The 18,757-nt window shown below is 40.1% G+C and overlaps 1 protein-coding gene across 3 annotated transcripts in view; it reads right to left on the bottom strand.

The window, feature by feature from the left end:
• CUL3 (cullin 3) overlaps positions 1-16,452 on the bottom strand; it is a 96,425-nt gene extending 79,973 nt beyond the window's left edge. For 2 of the 3 annotated variants that reach the window (XM_058703132.1, XM_058703141.1), the window contains exon 1: positions 15,958-16,452. In XM_058703132.1, coding sequence (XP_058559115.1) covers positions 15,958-16,023 — 66 coding nt within the window. In that variant the 5' untranslated portion in view covers positions 16,024-16,452. Of the gene's footprint in view, positions 1-2,231; positions 2,320-15,957 lie in introns of those variants that run through there. The other variant, XM_058703155.1, reaches the window with a different exon arrangement.
• Between the last annotated feature and the right edge of the window lie 2,305 nt (positions 16,453-18,757).

Raw genomic sequence — 18,757 nt, 5'->3', positions numbered from 1 at the left:
TATCATGAACTCGAATACCTCTCAGAATCTATCTTCCTCAGAATCACCATTTAAAAAATAAATATGAGCATCATGCCCCTGTTCAAAACCTAGTTCTCATTAATAACAGGGTGGAAGGATGTACTTTAAAAGTGTACTTTAATCATATTCAAAATCTAGTCTATTCCTACTTCTCTAACTTCATCTTTCACTCACTACTACATTTATTCCTAACAACATTAAATCAGTGGTTATTCCCATCCAGTGAGACACCTCCCCCTCATTCACCACCCTCCCATGTCGCCTTTTTTTCATTAAATTTTGTGTTTTTTTACTTTTTCTCATTTTGAGAGAGACAGAGACAGCTTGAGCGGGGGAGGGACAGAGAAAGAGAGAAAGAATGAATCTCAAGCGGGCTCCATGCTACCAGCTGCAGAGCCCAATGTGGGGCTTGAACCCACAAACTGTGAGATCATGACCTGAGCCGAAACCAAGGGTCAGGCGCTCAACCGACTGAGCCACCCAGGCGCCCCATCTTCCCATGTTTTCTTAAAATCCTCTCCTCTGCCTCTTCTATATCTGATTCTTTACAAAGATTCTGAACACAGCTCTGATGTCCTCTATCCTCCAGGAATCCTTCCCTGACCTTCTATCGCAGAGTGGACTCCTTCTCAGCTCTTTCATAATACTCAGGTCATATCTATCACTACACTCCATACTGCTTCATAATTATCTGTGCATCTTTTTCCTCCAGTAGACTACAAGATACTTAAGGAGTTATATATTTTTCTTCAATGTCACTTAGAAGGCCATAAACAAATGCCTGGTGAAAGTATCTTGATTTATCTGTATTACACTAATGCAATTTTGAAAACACGAACATCTGAATTAGTAAGCATAAAGATATGGAAATATATTTTAAGGTGCTTATCTACTGCAATTAACGTAATTTTAAAATAATCAAATGTCCTTTTCAAATAAAGTATAATCATGTGCAAGCAAGCAATAAACCCTTAAATTTCATTTATCAAGTAGTATTTTCAGATTTTCCTATTCACTTAACTACTTAATCATTAACTTTATTAATAAATATTAACTAGGAAGAAAATCATAGGCAGAAAAGCCCCTTCAGGAGAGGATCCATAAGCTACAATCTTTCCCCTAAATCAAAAAACTGAAAACAAAGGAAATGGGCTTCAAAAGCAGATTCTTCTATATGCATGCTTTTGGTCTTAGAATCTACTGAACATGTCAGTAACAGTGCTAAAATAATTATGTTATTGATGAACCTCAATTTCTCACCCATCCTTGGTACAGAATACAACATTAACTGCCAATGAAAGTTAAAAGAACTAAATGTTAACCTCTAATCTCATCAATATTTAAAAAAATTTTTTTTAATGTTTACTTATTTTTGACAGCCAGAGTGTGAGCAGGGAAGAGGTAGAGAGAGTGGGAGACAAAGAATCCGAAACAAGCTCCAAGCTCCGAGTTGTCAGCACAGAGCCCCACATGGAGTTCAAACTTGCAAACTATGAGATCATGACCTGAGGTGAAGTCTGATGCTTAACCCACTGAGCCACCCAGGCGCCCCAAATTTCATCAATATGTTAACCATAAAAACATCAGTCTATATACTTCACTCAGAGTCATAAAACTTAAAGGCCTTAACATTGTATACTTTTTTAAAAAGAGTAGTAACATTTTTTTAAAGTGATATTCTAAATTATTTGAGCAGGATTTTGATCTCATTGATGAAATTGCTTTACTTAGGATCCATTAATTGCAAATACACTCAGGAAGGAATGTAATGCCTCAACAAAACAATAAAATAATGGAATGCATACATACACGTAATGTTTGCTCATTATTAGGCATATACAGTATTCTGCTCCAACAAGTTCAAGTTATAAAGTGATCAGCAAGGAAGGTAAATTCATTTAGCAAGAAAACAAAAGTTCTTTTTAAAAGGAAAGCTATAATTAAGTATCCTTAAATGCTTATGGTTTAATGAGACTTTTAAAAAACAAATCAAGAGTTTAATTTTTAAAAATGACCTCCACCCTCTTGCATCTTCCTAATCCAGGATTACAATTCCCTCATTAGTAAGTATCAACAGCAAAAATAACCTTAAGTGTTTATTTTCTTTCACAAATATCTTTGGTTATTCATCTACACTATTTCAAATGATGTAAAAACATAACCTTTAAAATGTCTGAATTTGAAAGGATGTCGGTCTGTTATATACTTACACATCTTGAAGGTTCTGTAATTACCAAGAGTTGGAGAGAACTACAGCATGAGCCAATTAAACTAAAATGAAGAGAACTGTATTCTTCACATCCACTGTATACAAAGCACAAGAAGTCTTTAGTCCCCTGTGAATAATTTTCAACAAGAAATTTAGAACAGGGTGGGTGGGGGAAAAGGGTGAGAATTTGAAATTCCAAGCAATTCAGAATGACACAGCTAGAAAAAAATAAACAAGGAAAAATGCTTAATCTTAATTTTGAGCTTCAGCCTCAAAAAAAAAACTGCTCTGGTACAAATATCTGAGGAATGACAGTATTCTAGTGAGACACAACTAAGCCATAAATTATGTAAGGAAGCTGCCTTCCAGATTATAAGCAACTTAGAGTAATATAAAGTCTCTCTCCCTTTATTTTATTGTATCCTTTATAATACATGGGACAATGCCTAGGTGACTTTCAAAAACTATGATTTGAATGTAGTCCAGTTACAGTTAATGATGATGATGAGTCTTATCTGATGACCGATGACTATACAACGGCTTATGACATCTGCAATAATCCCATTTATCCATCAGTTAATCTTTAACCAACCTCAACCATCAAAAATACAACAAAAGACTCAAGTATTAAGGAAAACAGTACAATGCTATACATTCATATTTTGGACAAGTTATTTAACTTTCCAGAGTTTACTTTCCTCACATGCTTGTGGCAGGAGAAATGGGAGATGATGTACTACTGTGTGGCAATTAAGAAAGTTTGTGAAAGCATCTGGCACACAGCACTTACTCAATACATTCACTTCTTTACTACACAAAACTGACGTACAGCCTCACTTAATGACTTAAACCTGAATGTAAAGTTGAGACTGATGTTTCTTTAACCAGTTTCTCTGTGGTTACAGTGGAGATCAGATGAGTGCAGAACCATGCTGCCGAAAGTAGGAACTGATGTCAAGGGAGCAGAGAAAAAGATGATCAATTAGAAAAGGCACAGGATCCTGGGACAATTCTGTGAAATCACAACCTAAACCCGATCCACATTCAGCTGGCCTCTAATACCATTACAGAACAGTATGTTTATAATGAGAAAGCTAAATCATCAATAGAAGGTTCAATTATAATCTGTATTTCAGCACTCAGCAGTAGGAGGCTGTTCAAAAAAATCAATATGGAAATTTGGAACAATTTTTTCTTTCAAATACCAAAGGTCAAACTTCCAGATTAGCCTATTAAAGTCCATGTAAGTTACAAATGACTTGAGTACAACTAATATATTTCAAATATATCTCCATGAATGACTTTTGCATATATGAGAAAGGATATGTGTGACATTTCATGGTCTGATAATAATCACAGTAAGATGCAATTTTAAGTATTCTCACTGAGCCAAGAAGTTTGTCACTGTCCTACTGTGCTGTCCTCACTGAAAAAAAGAAAAAAAGGGGGGAGGGGGAGGGGGAGGCAGGCTACATGCCTGGTACATTGAAACACATTTTATCCAAAGAATACAACATTCATTGTAACTGGAACTCCTCAAACATCATAATTAGAGACCTTCCCCCATTAAGAAAATTACTTATACTTTTTTTTTAAATGTTTATTCATTTTTGAGAGAGAGAGAAAGAGAGAGAGAGAGAGAGAGACAGACAGACAGACAGGGCGTGAGCAGGCGAGGGGCAGAGCAAGAGAGGGAGACACACAATCTGAAGCAGGCTCCAGGCTCCAAGCTGTCAGCATGGAGTCCAACGCAGGACTCGAACTAGCAGGACTCGAACTAGGAGCCGTGAGATCATGACCCGAGGCAAAGTCCGACACTTACCTGACAAAGCCACCCAAGGGCCCCAAGAAAATTACTCATACTTTATATCTGAGCGTATGTTTGAGTTCCGTATTTCCATCCTAACAATCTAAAAGTATTAATTTTAATCAAAAGTGACAATATTTTCTTCTCTTTAGCCTAGGTCACTAAGTGGTTTTGAAACGGGTAAACCTTGTTTTTTAAAACTATGATAATGTGTCAAAAGCCCTATAAATTGAAAATTAGTTTACCCTGAAATCAGTGATACACAGTCCAACGGATGAGGGAAAAAATGTGAAAAAGTATAAATTACCTGTTAGCTTTGTCTTTGAATGAATCTAAACTGTAATCAAATGAGACAGGATACCAAAAGTCCATCAAAAAAATTACTACAAAAACCTGGTATCAAATCTGCTCAAAAATTCCTTGAAGCTACCAATTCACACAAAGTATGTCAAAAAAAAAAGCAAAAAAACCAGAGCTAATTTCCCACTGCTTCGTATTACTATTTAAGCATCATCCCTGAAATAATACCATTCTGACTTTTTAAAAAAAATTTTTTTTAATGTTTATTTATTTTTGAGAGAGGAAGAGACAGAGTGAGAGCCAGGGAGGGCAGAGAGGGAGGGAGACACAGAATCCGAAGCAAGCTCCAGGCTCTGAGCTATCACACACAGCCTGGCCCAGGCTCAAACTCATGAACCACGAGATCATGACCTGAGCCGAAGTCAGAAGCTTAACAGACAGAGCCACCCAGGTGCCCCTTAACACCACTCTGATTTTAAAGAAAATTCTAAATCCAAAAGATAGGTAGCTGACTACTGCACCATCACAGAAAATGTTTTAAACCATGGGAGAACACACCAGCATTCGGCAACTAGACTGGTGTATAAATGCACCGCCTTTTACTGAAAGTTTTAGAGCTGGAATGAGCATAAGATAACCACAAATTAAAATCTCACTTTACAAATAAGGAAACTGAGGCCATGTGGCTTACTCAAGATCACACAGCTAATTAGAGCAATGAAGAAATCCCAGGGTCCTAAAGTAAGTGTCCTTCTGTTGTTACCTCCATGTCAACTCAAATCACCTGGGTGCACAATTTTAAGACAACATTTAGTAACTGAATAGGCTAATGTTAACATTGAATTATTATGGCTATATGATTGTTTCAGTCTGGTCTAGAGAAAAGACCTTTAAACTGGAAATCAGGCTTCTAGTCATGGTTCTTTCATAAATTCAAGTCATGAGAGTATCCCCTTGGGTAAATCATCCTCTCTAGTCCTCCCTTTCCCCATCTATTAAGGAAGACTGGCACAGATTCTCTGTAAAATCCCTTTTAGCTTTTTTTTTTTTTCAACGTTTATTTTATTTTTTGGGACAGAGAGAGACAGAGCATGAACGGGGGAGGGACAGAGAGAGAGGGAGACACAGAATCGGAAACAGGCTCCAGGCTCTGAGCCATCAGCCCAGAGCCTGACACGGGGCTCGAACTCACAGACCATGAGATCGTGACCTGGCTGAAGTCGGACGCTTAACCGACTGCGCCACCCAGGCGCCCCTTAGCTTTTAAAAATTAAAATATGAATATAAACAAGAGCAAATAAATGACTTGTTTAGTTGGCTAGGGATAGTTTCATCAAAAAACAAAACAAAACACTTTTTTCATGTCTCATTTGCATGTACCATAAGGAAAAGTGAATTATTTTAAAGTATCTGCTCTTTGTGCTTCAAAATTGATTTTACTGTTTAACCTACTTCTTAGTATATTCTCAAAGACAAAACTTAAGGATTATATTAAAGTATAACATGTTAATTTCAAAGAATCACTTTTTTCTAAACCTATACTTAAGATGAACGTCTGCTAATTGGAAAAAGTTTATAAAAAATTGTGCTATCAGTCTTCTAGTTTAAAAAGGAAAGTGTTAACTCACAAATGTATCAACTAATGTCTTTCTTATAAGTTATGACTTTGCTTAATTCAAGTCAATACATATAAGGATACCCTTAATTTATCAACACAAATTTTACTGAATATACACTTGCATTGATTTCAAGTTTTTAGTAACTTTTATTGTCTTATGAGAGATGCATTTTATCTTCAATCTAGCAAGGTTTATACTTTCAAAGGCTCCTTCCAATGACCAAAAACTAATTTCGATTTCTTTTCATCAGGAGTACTGCACTGTATAAATTTTAGGGCCCCTGGACCTGCCCCTGGTTAATAATTTGAACAGCAATCTTAGAATTAATTTTCCAATATATTCCTATTGAGAAAGTAAATATTTCAGAACCTAGCAAATGCTTAAAAGAATACACCCAAGCAGTGTGGTACAGCGGGAAGAACATGAATTTTTGAATCAGATCTGGGATCTAAATCCCGGCTCTGCCTTTTCTTAGATGTACATGTGATATTATGCATACCTTACCAGGTATCTCTCGGACCTAAACAGATTTAAAACAGCAGTAACATCTAAAGGATTTGAGATAATTATAGTTCCAAGTACCTAAAACACAGCCCAACATAAAATAGACATTCAACAAGTTGTAGTAATAATCTTATGAAGCAATTTCTCATACTATATATAAATTGAAAATAAAAAAAGAAAAAGAATTTATCATGATTACTGTCAAGAGGATAGAGCAAATAGGAGAGGTTAAGGGTTGCTCAGTTCAGAGTTGCTTCAGAAAAGAATGACATGCAATCATTATGTTAAAGAATTCCTCTTACAATTGAGGGGTTGCTTTTATAGAAAAATATCTCCAAAAAAGCTTGTATTTTCTTAAAGTAGTTAAAGACATTCCTTTGAAGTCTTCTTCGTTTGCTTAGCAGTAACCTTTGTCACTTAAAGAGTAAATCTGGGTCCATTCCTTTCTCGATTGCAAGTACTAAACGAATGAAAATCAAATTTAAGAAGTTTTACTTAACCACATTTTCAACTTGAAACTGACTTAAAAAAATAAAGGAATGCTTTCTAGTAGCAAAACCTCCGGATAAGGGGTTAAGGCCAACGAAAGGAATCCGTTCTCAATTTGTCAGTAATTGTCCCAACTTGAGCAAGCAGGACTCTCCTTGACTTTAAGAAGGCTGGATTAACGACTAGTGATTTTAAAGCAGTGGTTAATAGAACTTTTTAAAATGAAATCTTTTGTACAAATGACAACTACAGATGGCTTTAAATAACAAGAGAAGGAGATTTTTGAAGATCCACCTCCTCCACTCCTCCTATGCCTCCTAGGTCTTGGAGACCCTGTAAGTATTTGAAAATGACTGTCCTACATCAAATGTATTACTTTTGTTTGGAAACTCTGCCTTATGATTAAAAAATTCTTTTATATGTCTCATTGATGCCACTGTTTCTCAGAAAGCACTTTCTCACAACTAACCTGTGAGAAAGACTGCTGTAGTTTCCCATCTTAAAGACAATAAAACAAGAGTGTATTTATTCACTGATTCATGCAACATTGCTGGATACTATGGTGCTACACTGACAAAGATCAATACAAAAAGACTTAACGCCTCCTCTAAAGAAAATCATGTTCTAATAAAGGAGATACAGACTATATACTTAGAAGACTTTTGAAAATAAAGAATAATAGTATGATAGCCAGTTACCATGATAAAACAAGAACATCTTCCTTCGCTGAGCCCTAAGGGGCAAAGAATGAGTAAAGACAGAGGTTAAAGGCTATAACTGAAAGGAAAGAAAGCTGAAGGAACTTATACAAGATAACATTAGTTTTCACAGTGAAGCAGTGGTTAAATTTCTGGAAGACAGATAAAAGAATTCTCAATAAAGAGCTTAAAGACAGTGATTAAAGTTCGGAATAGCTTGCACAGGAAAAGGAAGCAGGAGCTTACCAGGGACACACAAAAAAAAACCTGCCCAGAGGCCCTGGGAGTCCAGCTTAGATATCACCATCATCCAATTTTCCCCAGGAGTGCACAACAGCCTAAAAAATATAAGCAGTGAAGGCAGATGGGTGGAATGATCCAAGACACTTTGTGCGATTTCTGGCCTTGCTCTGGGGAGGTAGTATGAAAGAAGAGGCAACTAGTAACTAGCAACTAGTTAACGAATAAGGAGGCACCACGGCTTAAAAGAATGAAAGGGATCTTCTTGAGATCCAAGAGCACATTAATGTCAGAAGGAAAACAAGCAACAAGTACAATAGAATAATGAAATAATAACAACCTGCATTTATTCAGAATGCTTACGTTGTGCCACACACTATCCTAAGGGCTTTACATGTATTAACTATTCTGAAGAAGTAGGTACTGTTTTCTTACAAAAGAGGAAACAAGTGATTTGCTCACTACATCTAACAAATGGAGAAGCTAAGATAGAACGTAATATCAAAGTTTAAGATTTCTAAAGCAACAAAATGACAAGCTCTAAGACAGAGTGAAGACCACTGTAATAAGAAGAGGCCAGGTCTGTCTGATCATCCTGTTTGATCCTGACCCCCAGGAGGAACACATAATAACTGATTTTAAATTGAGTAAATGAATGACTGTGCCACATGTATTGGATGAAATTAAGATCTGAACTGGAAAGAATGTGAGGAAGGTATGAAAGTCTTCAGTGCCTAAAGGAACACGTTTAAGAAGTTAGGACACAGTCACAGGGAGTGCAAAAAAGAACAGTTCACAATGGCCCAGGCCACAAAAGGTGACAGATGTGGTTAATAAATGGTTTCTGGGCCTAATGATTTAAGAATTCCAAGGAAAACAGACACATCAACTTAAGAAGATAAGCCTGAATTCCCAGGGTAAAGCCAGGTTTCAGATGCAAAGAAGGCAAAGAACTCTGAGAACAGGCTGAAGATACAGAAGAGTCAATCTGCAATGAAAATGGGGGTTCACAGTGGACAGCTCAACAGGCTGAGAAGAAAAAATCATGGAGAAGGGAGTCAATTGCAGAGTACAGCTAGTGAGCAAAAAAGACCGGACTACAGGTTTGGTCTTCAAAAGCTCAAGCCAAGGTTACTACCAGTGCATCATACTAGCTCTACTTTCAAATCATTACTGTTTCAGGAGACTAGGCTGACTACCCTTCAAAGGAAGTGTCACAAGCTCATTAATGACCTACTACATCTTAAGACTTCACTTACAGTCACAAAGAGAGTTCAAACATTTCAGAGCGGTCCTTGCATCAACTTATCCAATTAATCAATTACTATGGTTTAGCTTAAAGGCCTAGTTTCTCATTTAATCAATCATTCACTAACCATCCACACACTGTGTCTAACACTAAGCTAAGTGCTTCGTGGTTCAAAAGGGTGTCTGGTGTAAGCTTTGGGCAGGGTCCACAACCTAGCTCATGAGAGAAACAAAAAAAGAAGGGAACGGAAAAGAAAGGGAAGAAATGAAGAGAAGCAAAACATATTTTCAGATAAATATTTGGCGTGTACTTTCTATTATGTACATCACACTCCCTCAATAAAGTTATCCAAGATGTGACATACTTATTCCAATGATTATGCAAGAATCATTATCACAACTTTTCTGAATCTACCCCCAAGAGCCAGTAGCATTCTTTGCAAGTGTCCCAACGGTACCAAACCTATATCCTTTGGGACTGATTTTCAGTGTGGTTCAAACTGGCCATGCAGGCTTTTCAAAATGTAAACTCTAAAAATTGTACCCAAAAAAATGGCAGCATCACTAAAATGAGCATTTAGTATTACAATATAACAACCTGTAAAAATAACATTCAATCTTAACATTTTTTTTTTTTTTAACGTTTATTTATTTTTGAGACAGAGAGAGAGACAGAGCATGAACGGGGGAGGGGCAGAGAGAGAGGGAGACACAGAATCGGAAGCAAGCTCCAGGCTCCAAGCCATCAGCCCAGAGCCTGACGCGGGGCTCGAACTCACGGACCGCGAGATCGTGACCTGGCTGAAGTCGGACGCTTAACCGACTGCGCCACCCAGGCGCCCCTCAATCTTAACATTTAACTTGTGGCATAACCATGGCTAAATAGTGGTACAAACCGCACCTTCGAGCTAGGTAGTGTTCTAATGCTTTATTCTATTTCACAACAACCCTGTAAGGTAGGTCCTATTAGTATTTTCATTTCAGAGGGGGAAACTGAAGCTAGAAGAAGTTAAGTAAGTTGTTAAACATGATGCAGCTAGAATAAGGTAGAAATGACACTCAAAACCTGGCAGTCCAAAGCCTACACTCTATTATATTCTCAGTCTATTTTTCAGTCAGACTCCCAACACACACGTTAAATAAAGTAAAACTAAAGGAAAATTCCCTACAGACTATCCATAGTTTTATTCTCAGGAGTCGTCAAAGACATGCAAATTAAAGTATTAAAGTACTATTTTTTCACCTATGAAATTAAAGATATGAAATGCTGGCTAAGGCACTGCTACACAATAGAAATACACTAATATAACCTTGACTTGTATAATTAATTCTGAAGAGCATTCCCTTTAGAGCCAGAGGGTCTGCATTAGGATCCTAGTTCTGCCACTTACTAGCACAGTGACCTTAAGAAAATTTCTTAGGTTTTCAAGGCTTCTTTTGTAAAACAAATGATGATAGTACTCCATACAGTTGTGCAAATGAAATGAGTTTACACACGCAAAGCACAGTAAAAGACAAAGAACAGTGTGTGTGGCACATGATAAGCATTCATTAAGTGTTAGCTATTATTAATTCCTACCTTTCTGGAGGTCAATTTGGCAACATATACCAATTCTGTCTGGCTCAGTAATTCCATAATCACGGATAGGTTCAGTATTTATGTGCCTAAATAATCACAGTTGCATTATCTGTAGCAGAGGAAATAGGAACTAACTGGAATTAATCAAAATACCTGGCAGTAGGGAAATGGTTAAGCAAACTGAGGTACCGTAGAGTGTTACTCTGTACAAGTCATATTGATATATTTAACATGAAAATACTATATTTTAAAAAAAGTTTGTAACATGACATAGTACCTCAATTTTACTAAGGGTTCAGAAGTATATGAAAAATTAAAAGAAAACACATCAAAATGTAAATATTGCTTATGTCCAAGCAGTAGAACTAGAGGTAATTTTAAAAAATTTTTTAACATTTATTTTTGAAAGATAGAGACAGAGCACAAGCGGGGGAGGGGCAGAGAGAGAGGGAGACAGAATCTGAAGCAGACTCCAGGCTCAGGGCTGTCAGCACAGAGCCCCATGTGGGGCTTGAACTCACGACTGTGAGATCATGACCTGGACACTTAACCAACTGAGCCACCCAGGTGCCCCTAGAGGTGATTTTTATTTCCTTATTTATAAATTTAGATACTTAACGTTTTCTATCATGAATATGCATCACTTTTATAATTAGAAAATCTACTAAAATGAATTCACTGCTTTGACAGATTATGACTGGTTTTCACAATACACTGACAGACACTAATTGCAATTCCTTTTATAGCTCAAGGATTTGTGCTTACTAGTAACACCTTTACTTTTTTGTTGCATTTACAATGAACAAACGAGAACTACTTTCAAAATTGGATTATTCCAAACTACAAATTGTCAGTAACTTTTACAAAAATTTAACAAAACTGCTAACGAACATCAGATGATCTTGAAAGTAACAGCAAAAAGTTATCTCAAAGGGACAGCTGGGAGCAACTTAGAATACAAAGGGAAGGCATACTACTTTCTCTAGTCTTAAACATATAATCTTCATAAACTGGAAAAGTGCTGTTATTACTTAGCTACATTTAATGAATGAATAACGTACAAACAAATGAAGCTTTCTCTATTTTGTCTCAATGAACTGACCTTGTGACTGAAGTATTATTTAGAAGGTCAATTTCTACACTCTAAAATAGTTGCAAATTTAATATTGATACTAATAATTTTCCAGGCTCCTGTGAAGGGTTATCTAGGAAGATAATGCAAATATACACATCTTATAGATACCTACTTTATGCTTTTGTTTTTTAACTTCTAAAGCCAGAGAGGTACTAACAGCTACAACACAACTGGCTGTCCTGAAACTATTAGAAAGAATCAGTCTAAGTGTAAGTGACACTTCAATGAATCTGTTACACCTTACTCCTTAATTTCTCTACACTAGAGAACAAAAAATAGTTAATTCCCCACCCTGTGTGATTTGTCAGACTGTCATTCAGCTTTCCCGTCTATACACTCCAGTTGTCCTAGACAACAACTATGTTCTCTAAGGAAGGGAAATCTATTATGAACATCAAGCTATTCCCCCAAATTTAGCAAATGTTACTATAGCCAGGAAAAACAAAAACCTTAACTGTCTCCATTTGTTATTAAACTCTTGTGCTCACAGGTATATCACAGATGATCTTAAAACTCATCTCTCTCTAATGTTACTCTGTGCTTTCCACCTAACAATAACCTCCACGTCACTTACTGCTCATGCCACACAGACAGGAGCTCTGTGAAGCTCATCTGGAATTATGGTGTGGACATCACAACCTGAGACTCTTCATCATGATTTAGCATGCGTCTATAAACTAACAATTGAAACCATTTCCAGACCACACTCTAAAGACCATCACTTTCATAACATGATTCCTACTCTGACGGCTAAGCCAAAAAAGACATACCAGAAGAGAGGCCAGTTATTTTCATTCAAACGTATCTCCTCCAATCCAATCCAATCCAATGCAATCTTTCAAGCCCATGTGGACAGAACCCATGCGGAAAGTACAGATGGTGAGGAATGGCTTTTCAAACGTAAGAACAAAAGGTTCACCTGACAGCAACTAATCCTACATAGCGGAACAAAAGCTCAGGGGTGAGACAGACGGCAACAGCAAGGAAAGAAGTGCAGAACTTCTTGGGGCAGCACTCTGATCCAAATCCATAGAGCTTCCAGGAGTTCCACAACTCCAGGCTCCTTTCTTAACAATGTTTTGTGGCCCTTGCTGTTATTTAGGGTACCCAAAAAAAAAAAAAAAAAGAATGTGAAATGCCATATATTTTAGTGCACTGCAGGAAAGCTAACAAACTGGGATAAACTTTAAGTCCATCAACAATTTATAAATCCAAAAAGTCCTCTATTATTTTCCATCTTAAAAAGAACTCATTTCTCTTAAAATCTTATAAAAAGCTCTACTTAAAATGCAAATTGTGTATACAACTGTGGTATGGCATAACTTTTACTCTTGTGAACAATGATGAAGGCACACTTACAGTATGCCCTCAAAACGCTAAAAGGAACTTGACTTTACTGATGGGACTGTATCTGCAGTAGGCTTAGACATCTATCAAATACGTGGAAGTCCACCTACCACTCTATTCTGCAACGAAAACAAAACAATCTCAATACATATTTTACACTTTCTGCATCAATTTATAAAACAGAATCTGAAATGAGCACTTGAGACCTCTGGTAAACTACCATTTTCTTAGACTACTGTACCTACAGTATATATCCAAACAGTAATGCAAAATACAATACCTATAAGTACCATACATATGTACACACATAAATACTCTTTTTTCTTTATGGAATACTATGTATTTGCTACTAGAAGATTGCTAACCTGAAAGAAAAAATTTGAAGGTCTAGGAAGTACTCAAACATTTACCAAAGGATAAGTCAGTGAAATACCATACCACCAACGCATGTATCTTAGTGAAGGCTCAAAGGACTGTGACTTAAAAATGTATGTATTAAAAAACAGGATACTTTTCAGTGGAAACTACTTAGGAGTATGAAGACTTATGAAATAATGAAAAATTATGCTTTTAAAAATTAGCAGATATTAAACCGCTGAATATCAAACATCTGTCATTTACAAACTTCAATAAAGGATTTTAGAAAATCTTAGATGGCAATAAGTTATGGACAGAAAAGGTCCAAATGAGATCACAACCATAACACTACGTAAAAAAAAAAAAAAATCGGTTTCAGTACTCAGCGCTAACATATCATATATTATAGTCCTCTGCTAAAGGAATAATGAAATTCTCTCGCCTCTTCCAATAACACAACATCCAGAAAGAAGGGATCTTGATTCTTCAAGCTATACTGACATATGCCAAGCCCCTAGAACAGTGTCTGGTACCCAGTACTATTTATTGAATGAATGAGGGAATGAAGACCAGGTAGGAACGGGTAGACCTAAAGAGACGAAAAAACTGATCACACTTAAAATAAAAGTACAAGTGGTTACTCACAGTATTAACAAAAACGAGTTAACGTCAAACGTGAGCTATTACAGATTTTACTAACAAATCTGATTTAGAAGAACTCAAGACTTCAAGAATAGCAAATTTTCCTAGAAAACTTACTGTATAAAACTATTTAAGATTCTTTTTAATTCTAAGTTCTGCTAAAAATGTTCACAACTAATTTAGTAGCAAAACACTACCTAACCCATTACAAACCCAGCTCACTTCATTATAAGGGAAAACATGCTAATCAACTTCACGAGTTCTTTTCTGTCAACATTTCTCACTTTCTTTTTCTTTCTCATATTTACTGGGGGGGAAAAAACTTCAAAAACTCAAAATCCCTTTAATTGGTGTATCAAAACACTCAATTTTCCTGAGCATATCCTATCTTTACTAAAAGCCTGGAGTCTCTATGCAGTGACATCACCACTCAGGTTTAGTACAATTTCAGAACTCTGCATCAGGTCCATTTTTTTTTTTTTTTTTCTTAAACGTTTTAAGAATTCAGAGCAGTCCTCAAGTTCTCTGGGTGGGCTTCTTACTCAATTGGGACAACTGTATTAGTAAGTCTCCCCTCACTGCAAATCGCCCTCGTGCAAAAGCATGCTCTAAGAAGCACATACAAACCACACCTTTCCCCCTTCACAAGTTACAGGTCTGTGATGCTAAGACACCGGAGATCTTTCTCCAGTTTTGGTGTTTTACAATCTTCCGTGCAATTGCTAGTTTGTCTGTCTTGACGTAGACCTGTTACTGTAGCGACATGAGCAAGTACGTCCAGTTTCTCTGTTACAACAGTACATTTTAATTGCTTGCCATTGGCTACCTGGATCAGATCTGACATCCAAAGTTATACCCCGTATACTGAACGCTGCAAGCGCCTGTAACTCGGCGTAAGGCTCAGAAAGAAAAGTTTCTAGGCAGAACCCGTTGGCGGTCACTAAAACCTACAGAGACGAGCAACTCGGGGCGGTGACTACTCGTTCTTTTGGGCTTCCAAGGCTAAAGAAGGGGCGACACAATTGTCCAGTGCGTTTTCTCTGGCTTCCCCTTGACCCTCCTACGAGTGGCGAGGCAATTCCTGCGCAAGAGAGTTTGTAAAGTGCTTCGGGAGCCTGTGGACGAAAGACGCTATCAACACACCTGATGTTGTTAGTCCACAACTAGCGAGCGTTACGTGGAACCACTGTCACTGCGTCGGGGGGCAGGTCGGTGGCAAAAGCCTCCCCGAGGAGAGGAAGGGAGAGGGAGAGGACAGTCCCCTTCATCATCCGACAGGTCTTGGTTGGCCATCTTTGAGGCCAGGGGATTTGTGAAACGGCAGCGAGCCCACACGTGAAAAGTTACACGCACGCCCCACACACGGAGGACTTGCACAGTCCCCGTCCCTGCGGGTCCGGTGGTCCCGGGAAGCGGGCCGGGAGGGGAGCGCCAGGGGCCGGGCCTACACCCCCAGGGACGTGGGAAGGTGCCAAGGGGCCCCGGCAAAGGGGCCCCGGCCGCGGCCGCCGCCCGCGGCTCGGCTGGAGGAGCAGCCCCCGGCTGGGTGCGCGGCGCCGGGCGCGGGGAACGGCCCGGGAGGGCGGCCGCGCAGGGGCCCCGCGCCGCCCCGTTGCCGGGAAGGCTCGCGCCCCGCGGCCGGCGGCGTGGGGGAGGGGAGGCCGGGCCTGCGGCCTGTTGGGGGGAGTTCAGCCCGGGCCTCGCGTGCGGCTCTCCGCCGGGCCCCCGGCCCCGGGGTCCCAGGCGCCGACGAGAGACTCACCGGAAAGGCCCGGATCCGCATCTTGGTGTCCTTCCGGCTGCCCGTGCCTTTGCTCAGATTCGACATGGTGCTCGTCCCCTCCCCGGCGGCGGCTTCGGGTCGCACTCCGAGGCGCCGGTGTCACATTTAAGGCGGGCGGGCAGGCGAGGGGCTACGCTGGGGGCGGCGGCGCGGCCCCCGGGCTGGGCTGAGGAGCTGGCCGGCCCCTGGGCGGCCGCGGCGGGGGCGGCGGCGGCTCGGGCTCCGGCGGCTCGGGCTCGGCTGAGGGGGGGCTGCGCTGGCGCGGCGGCTCCGCGGGGTCCCCCTCACGCCCGGCTCGGCTCCCTTTATCGCGCTCCTCCGCGATGGCGGCGGCGGCGGCGACGGACAAACATCTCACTGCGCAGGCCGAACGTCCTCCTCCTCCTTCTCCTCCTCCGCCTCAGCGAGACGAGATCCGGCCCAGAGGGTGGAGGGGGGAGGAGGGAGGGAGGAGAGCCGGAGAGTGGAGAGATTGGGGGGAGGGGGGTGGGAGGACGGGAGGGGGAGGCGGGCGGCCGCGGCGGGGACGCTCAGATCTCGCGAGAGGAGGGCGAGCGCGCGGCCCCGAGTGGGGCGGGGCGAAGCTTGGGAGAGGGAGGGGTCAACGGGAGGGGAGGAAGGGGCCGGGGACTTAGAGAAGTGGGAGGGACCAGCAGGACGGGGAGGTGGGGAAAGGGGCGGGGCTGAAGGCGGGAGGAGAAAGCTGCCTTTTTGAAAGGGGAACGTCGCGGACGGGGCTATGGACAGGGGTAGTTGCTAATTGGTGGAGCGCGGAGCGGGGGGGGGGGTCGTGGTCACGTGAACAAAGTGGGCGGGGGAGGTTCAGAGAGCCCGAGCGGGACTGTAGTGGGCTGGGTCTTTCTGGGCTGGGCAGGGCTGCGACGGGCCGGGCCGGGGCCGGACCTGGGTTGGGCGGGGGCGGGGGCGGGGCCGGGGCCGCAGGATTGTAGTCTCGGGGAGGAGCGTAGGGGTGCCAGGTGGATTACCAAATCCTGGAACTGGTTCCTGTGCTTTTCCAGGGCATGTGGACTAGGGAGGTGTACTTGAGCAGAAGCCAGAAAGTTGAAAGAAGAGTTTGTGCAGGAGTCACCTGTAGTGTTAGAAATTAGAGGCCTGTATGCCTTAGGAGGTATTGTGTTTGGATGCGCCGACCCCACTTCTCAGCCCTGAGGGATGGGAGATGGTTAATCCATAAAATTTCCCTGAACTCCAAAAGTTCCAGGGCCTCTTGATTCATTGATACTTCCTAGGGGAACACAGGACTTAATAGCGTTAAAATCTCTTTTTTCATTATCATTGAAATAAAATGACAACTCCCTTGATGTAGTGCAATATTTTGGTAAGTGGTGAAAAATAGGCGATAGGATGATAGAAACCGGCTTTAACCTGCCAAATCATTTTTACCATTACCAAAGAGGATTGTCGACTTTGAAAGACAAAATTATTGTCCTTTATTCCAGTTTTCTGTAATTTGGGGAGTTTTTGTTATTGTGGTCAAAAGGTCTAGTTGGATTCATCAGTTTTGCTTCTTATCATTTATTTATTATGAATTTTACTTCCTAACTTATGTCTTTACCCAAATCAATATTATATTTAGACTTCTGACAGCAAAGTAATGTATGAGTTTTCACTAAACTTTGCAATCTCCTTTTAAATAAGAACCTATTATTGGGATGGGTGTCTACATTTGGAGGCTGAGGGTTTAATACTTCATTCACTTAATACTTTTTGATACCTTTTATAAGTTAGGCTTTTAATACTTTTTATAGCATTTGGAAACTGGTTTTTATACTCTTTTGAGATAAGGAAACAGAAATATACTTTTTAATTTGTGTGCTATAAGGTTGAATTTGCCCTAAGTTAACTTAATTGTGATGACTAAATTTAGGAATGTCATGCTTTCATCCACTGTTCAGATGAAGGCCCCTTTGAAGATATATTTTCTTGCTTTGTTTTCTGGTATCTACTAATTAAAACTTGAGTTCAAAAATTAAGGATATTGCTTGATGCAACACCTCTGTAAATACTGAAGCTAAAAATAGGTCATCAAGAACTGGGTTGATAAGGTAAGATTGGGAAGGGCTCTGATTTAAATATAAGATAATAGGAGTCTTGGATAGGAGTTTATAATCTGTATGTTGATTGGACCTCTATTTCCATAGTCATTAGAATATAATAACAACTGATGTTTTCTCTTGGTTGCACTGTCATTTGGCCCAGTTTCTTTGTAATTTAAGACTGTAAGTTCTAGAGCCAGCACTACCACTTCACTAGCTATATTTTGTGTCTTTTGGGGAAAGAGTCCTCATCTGTAAATGGGGATAAAAATAATACTTCCTTCTTGGGCTACTGTGAAATTTAGATGATTAACACATTTTTAAAAGCCCTGAGAGCAGTGCTCAGCACCGAGTAGCCACTCAACACCTGTTGGCTATTATTATCATGGGTAATTAAGGCCAAGGGTGTGCTATCTTCTCTTATTCAATATGTAGGTTTCAAAAAAAAAAATACTTGCATGCTTTTTAAATGAGTCTTGTTTTATTTAATTTTTTTTAAGTTTATTTATTTCCGAGAAAGAGACAGAGCATGTAGGGTAGGGGCAGAGAGAGGGAGAAAGAATCCCCAACAGGCTCTGTGCTGACACAACCCAACACGGGGCTCAAACTCACGAACTGTGAGATCATGACCTGGGCCGAAATCCAGAGTTGGACGCTCAACCGACTGAGCCACCCAGGCGCCTCTAGACGAGCCAGTCTTCAACACTTGGATTTCACAAACC

Source organism: Neofelis nebulosa, chromosome 2, assembly GCF_028018385.1.
Source record: "Neofelis nebulosa isolate mNeoNeb1 chromosome 2, mNeoNeb1.pri, whole genome shotgun sequence".
NCBI lineage: Eukaryota > Metazoa > Chordata > Mammalia > Carnivora > Felidae > Neofelis > Neofelis nebulosa.
The sequence above is the reverse complement of the archived record's forward strand: the minus strand, read 5'-3'. Positions and strand labels throughout refer to the sequence as shown.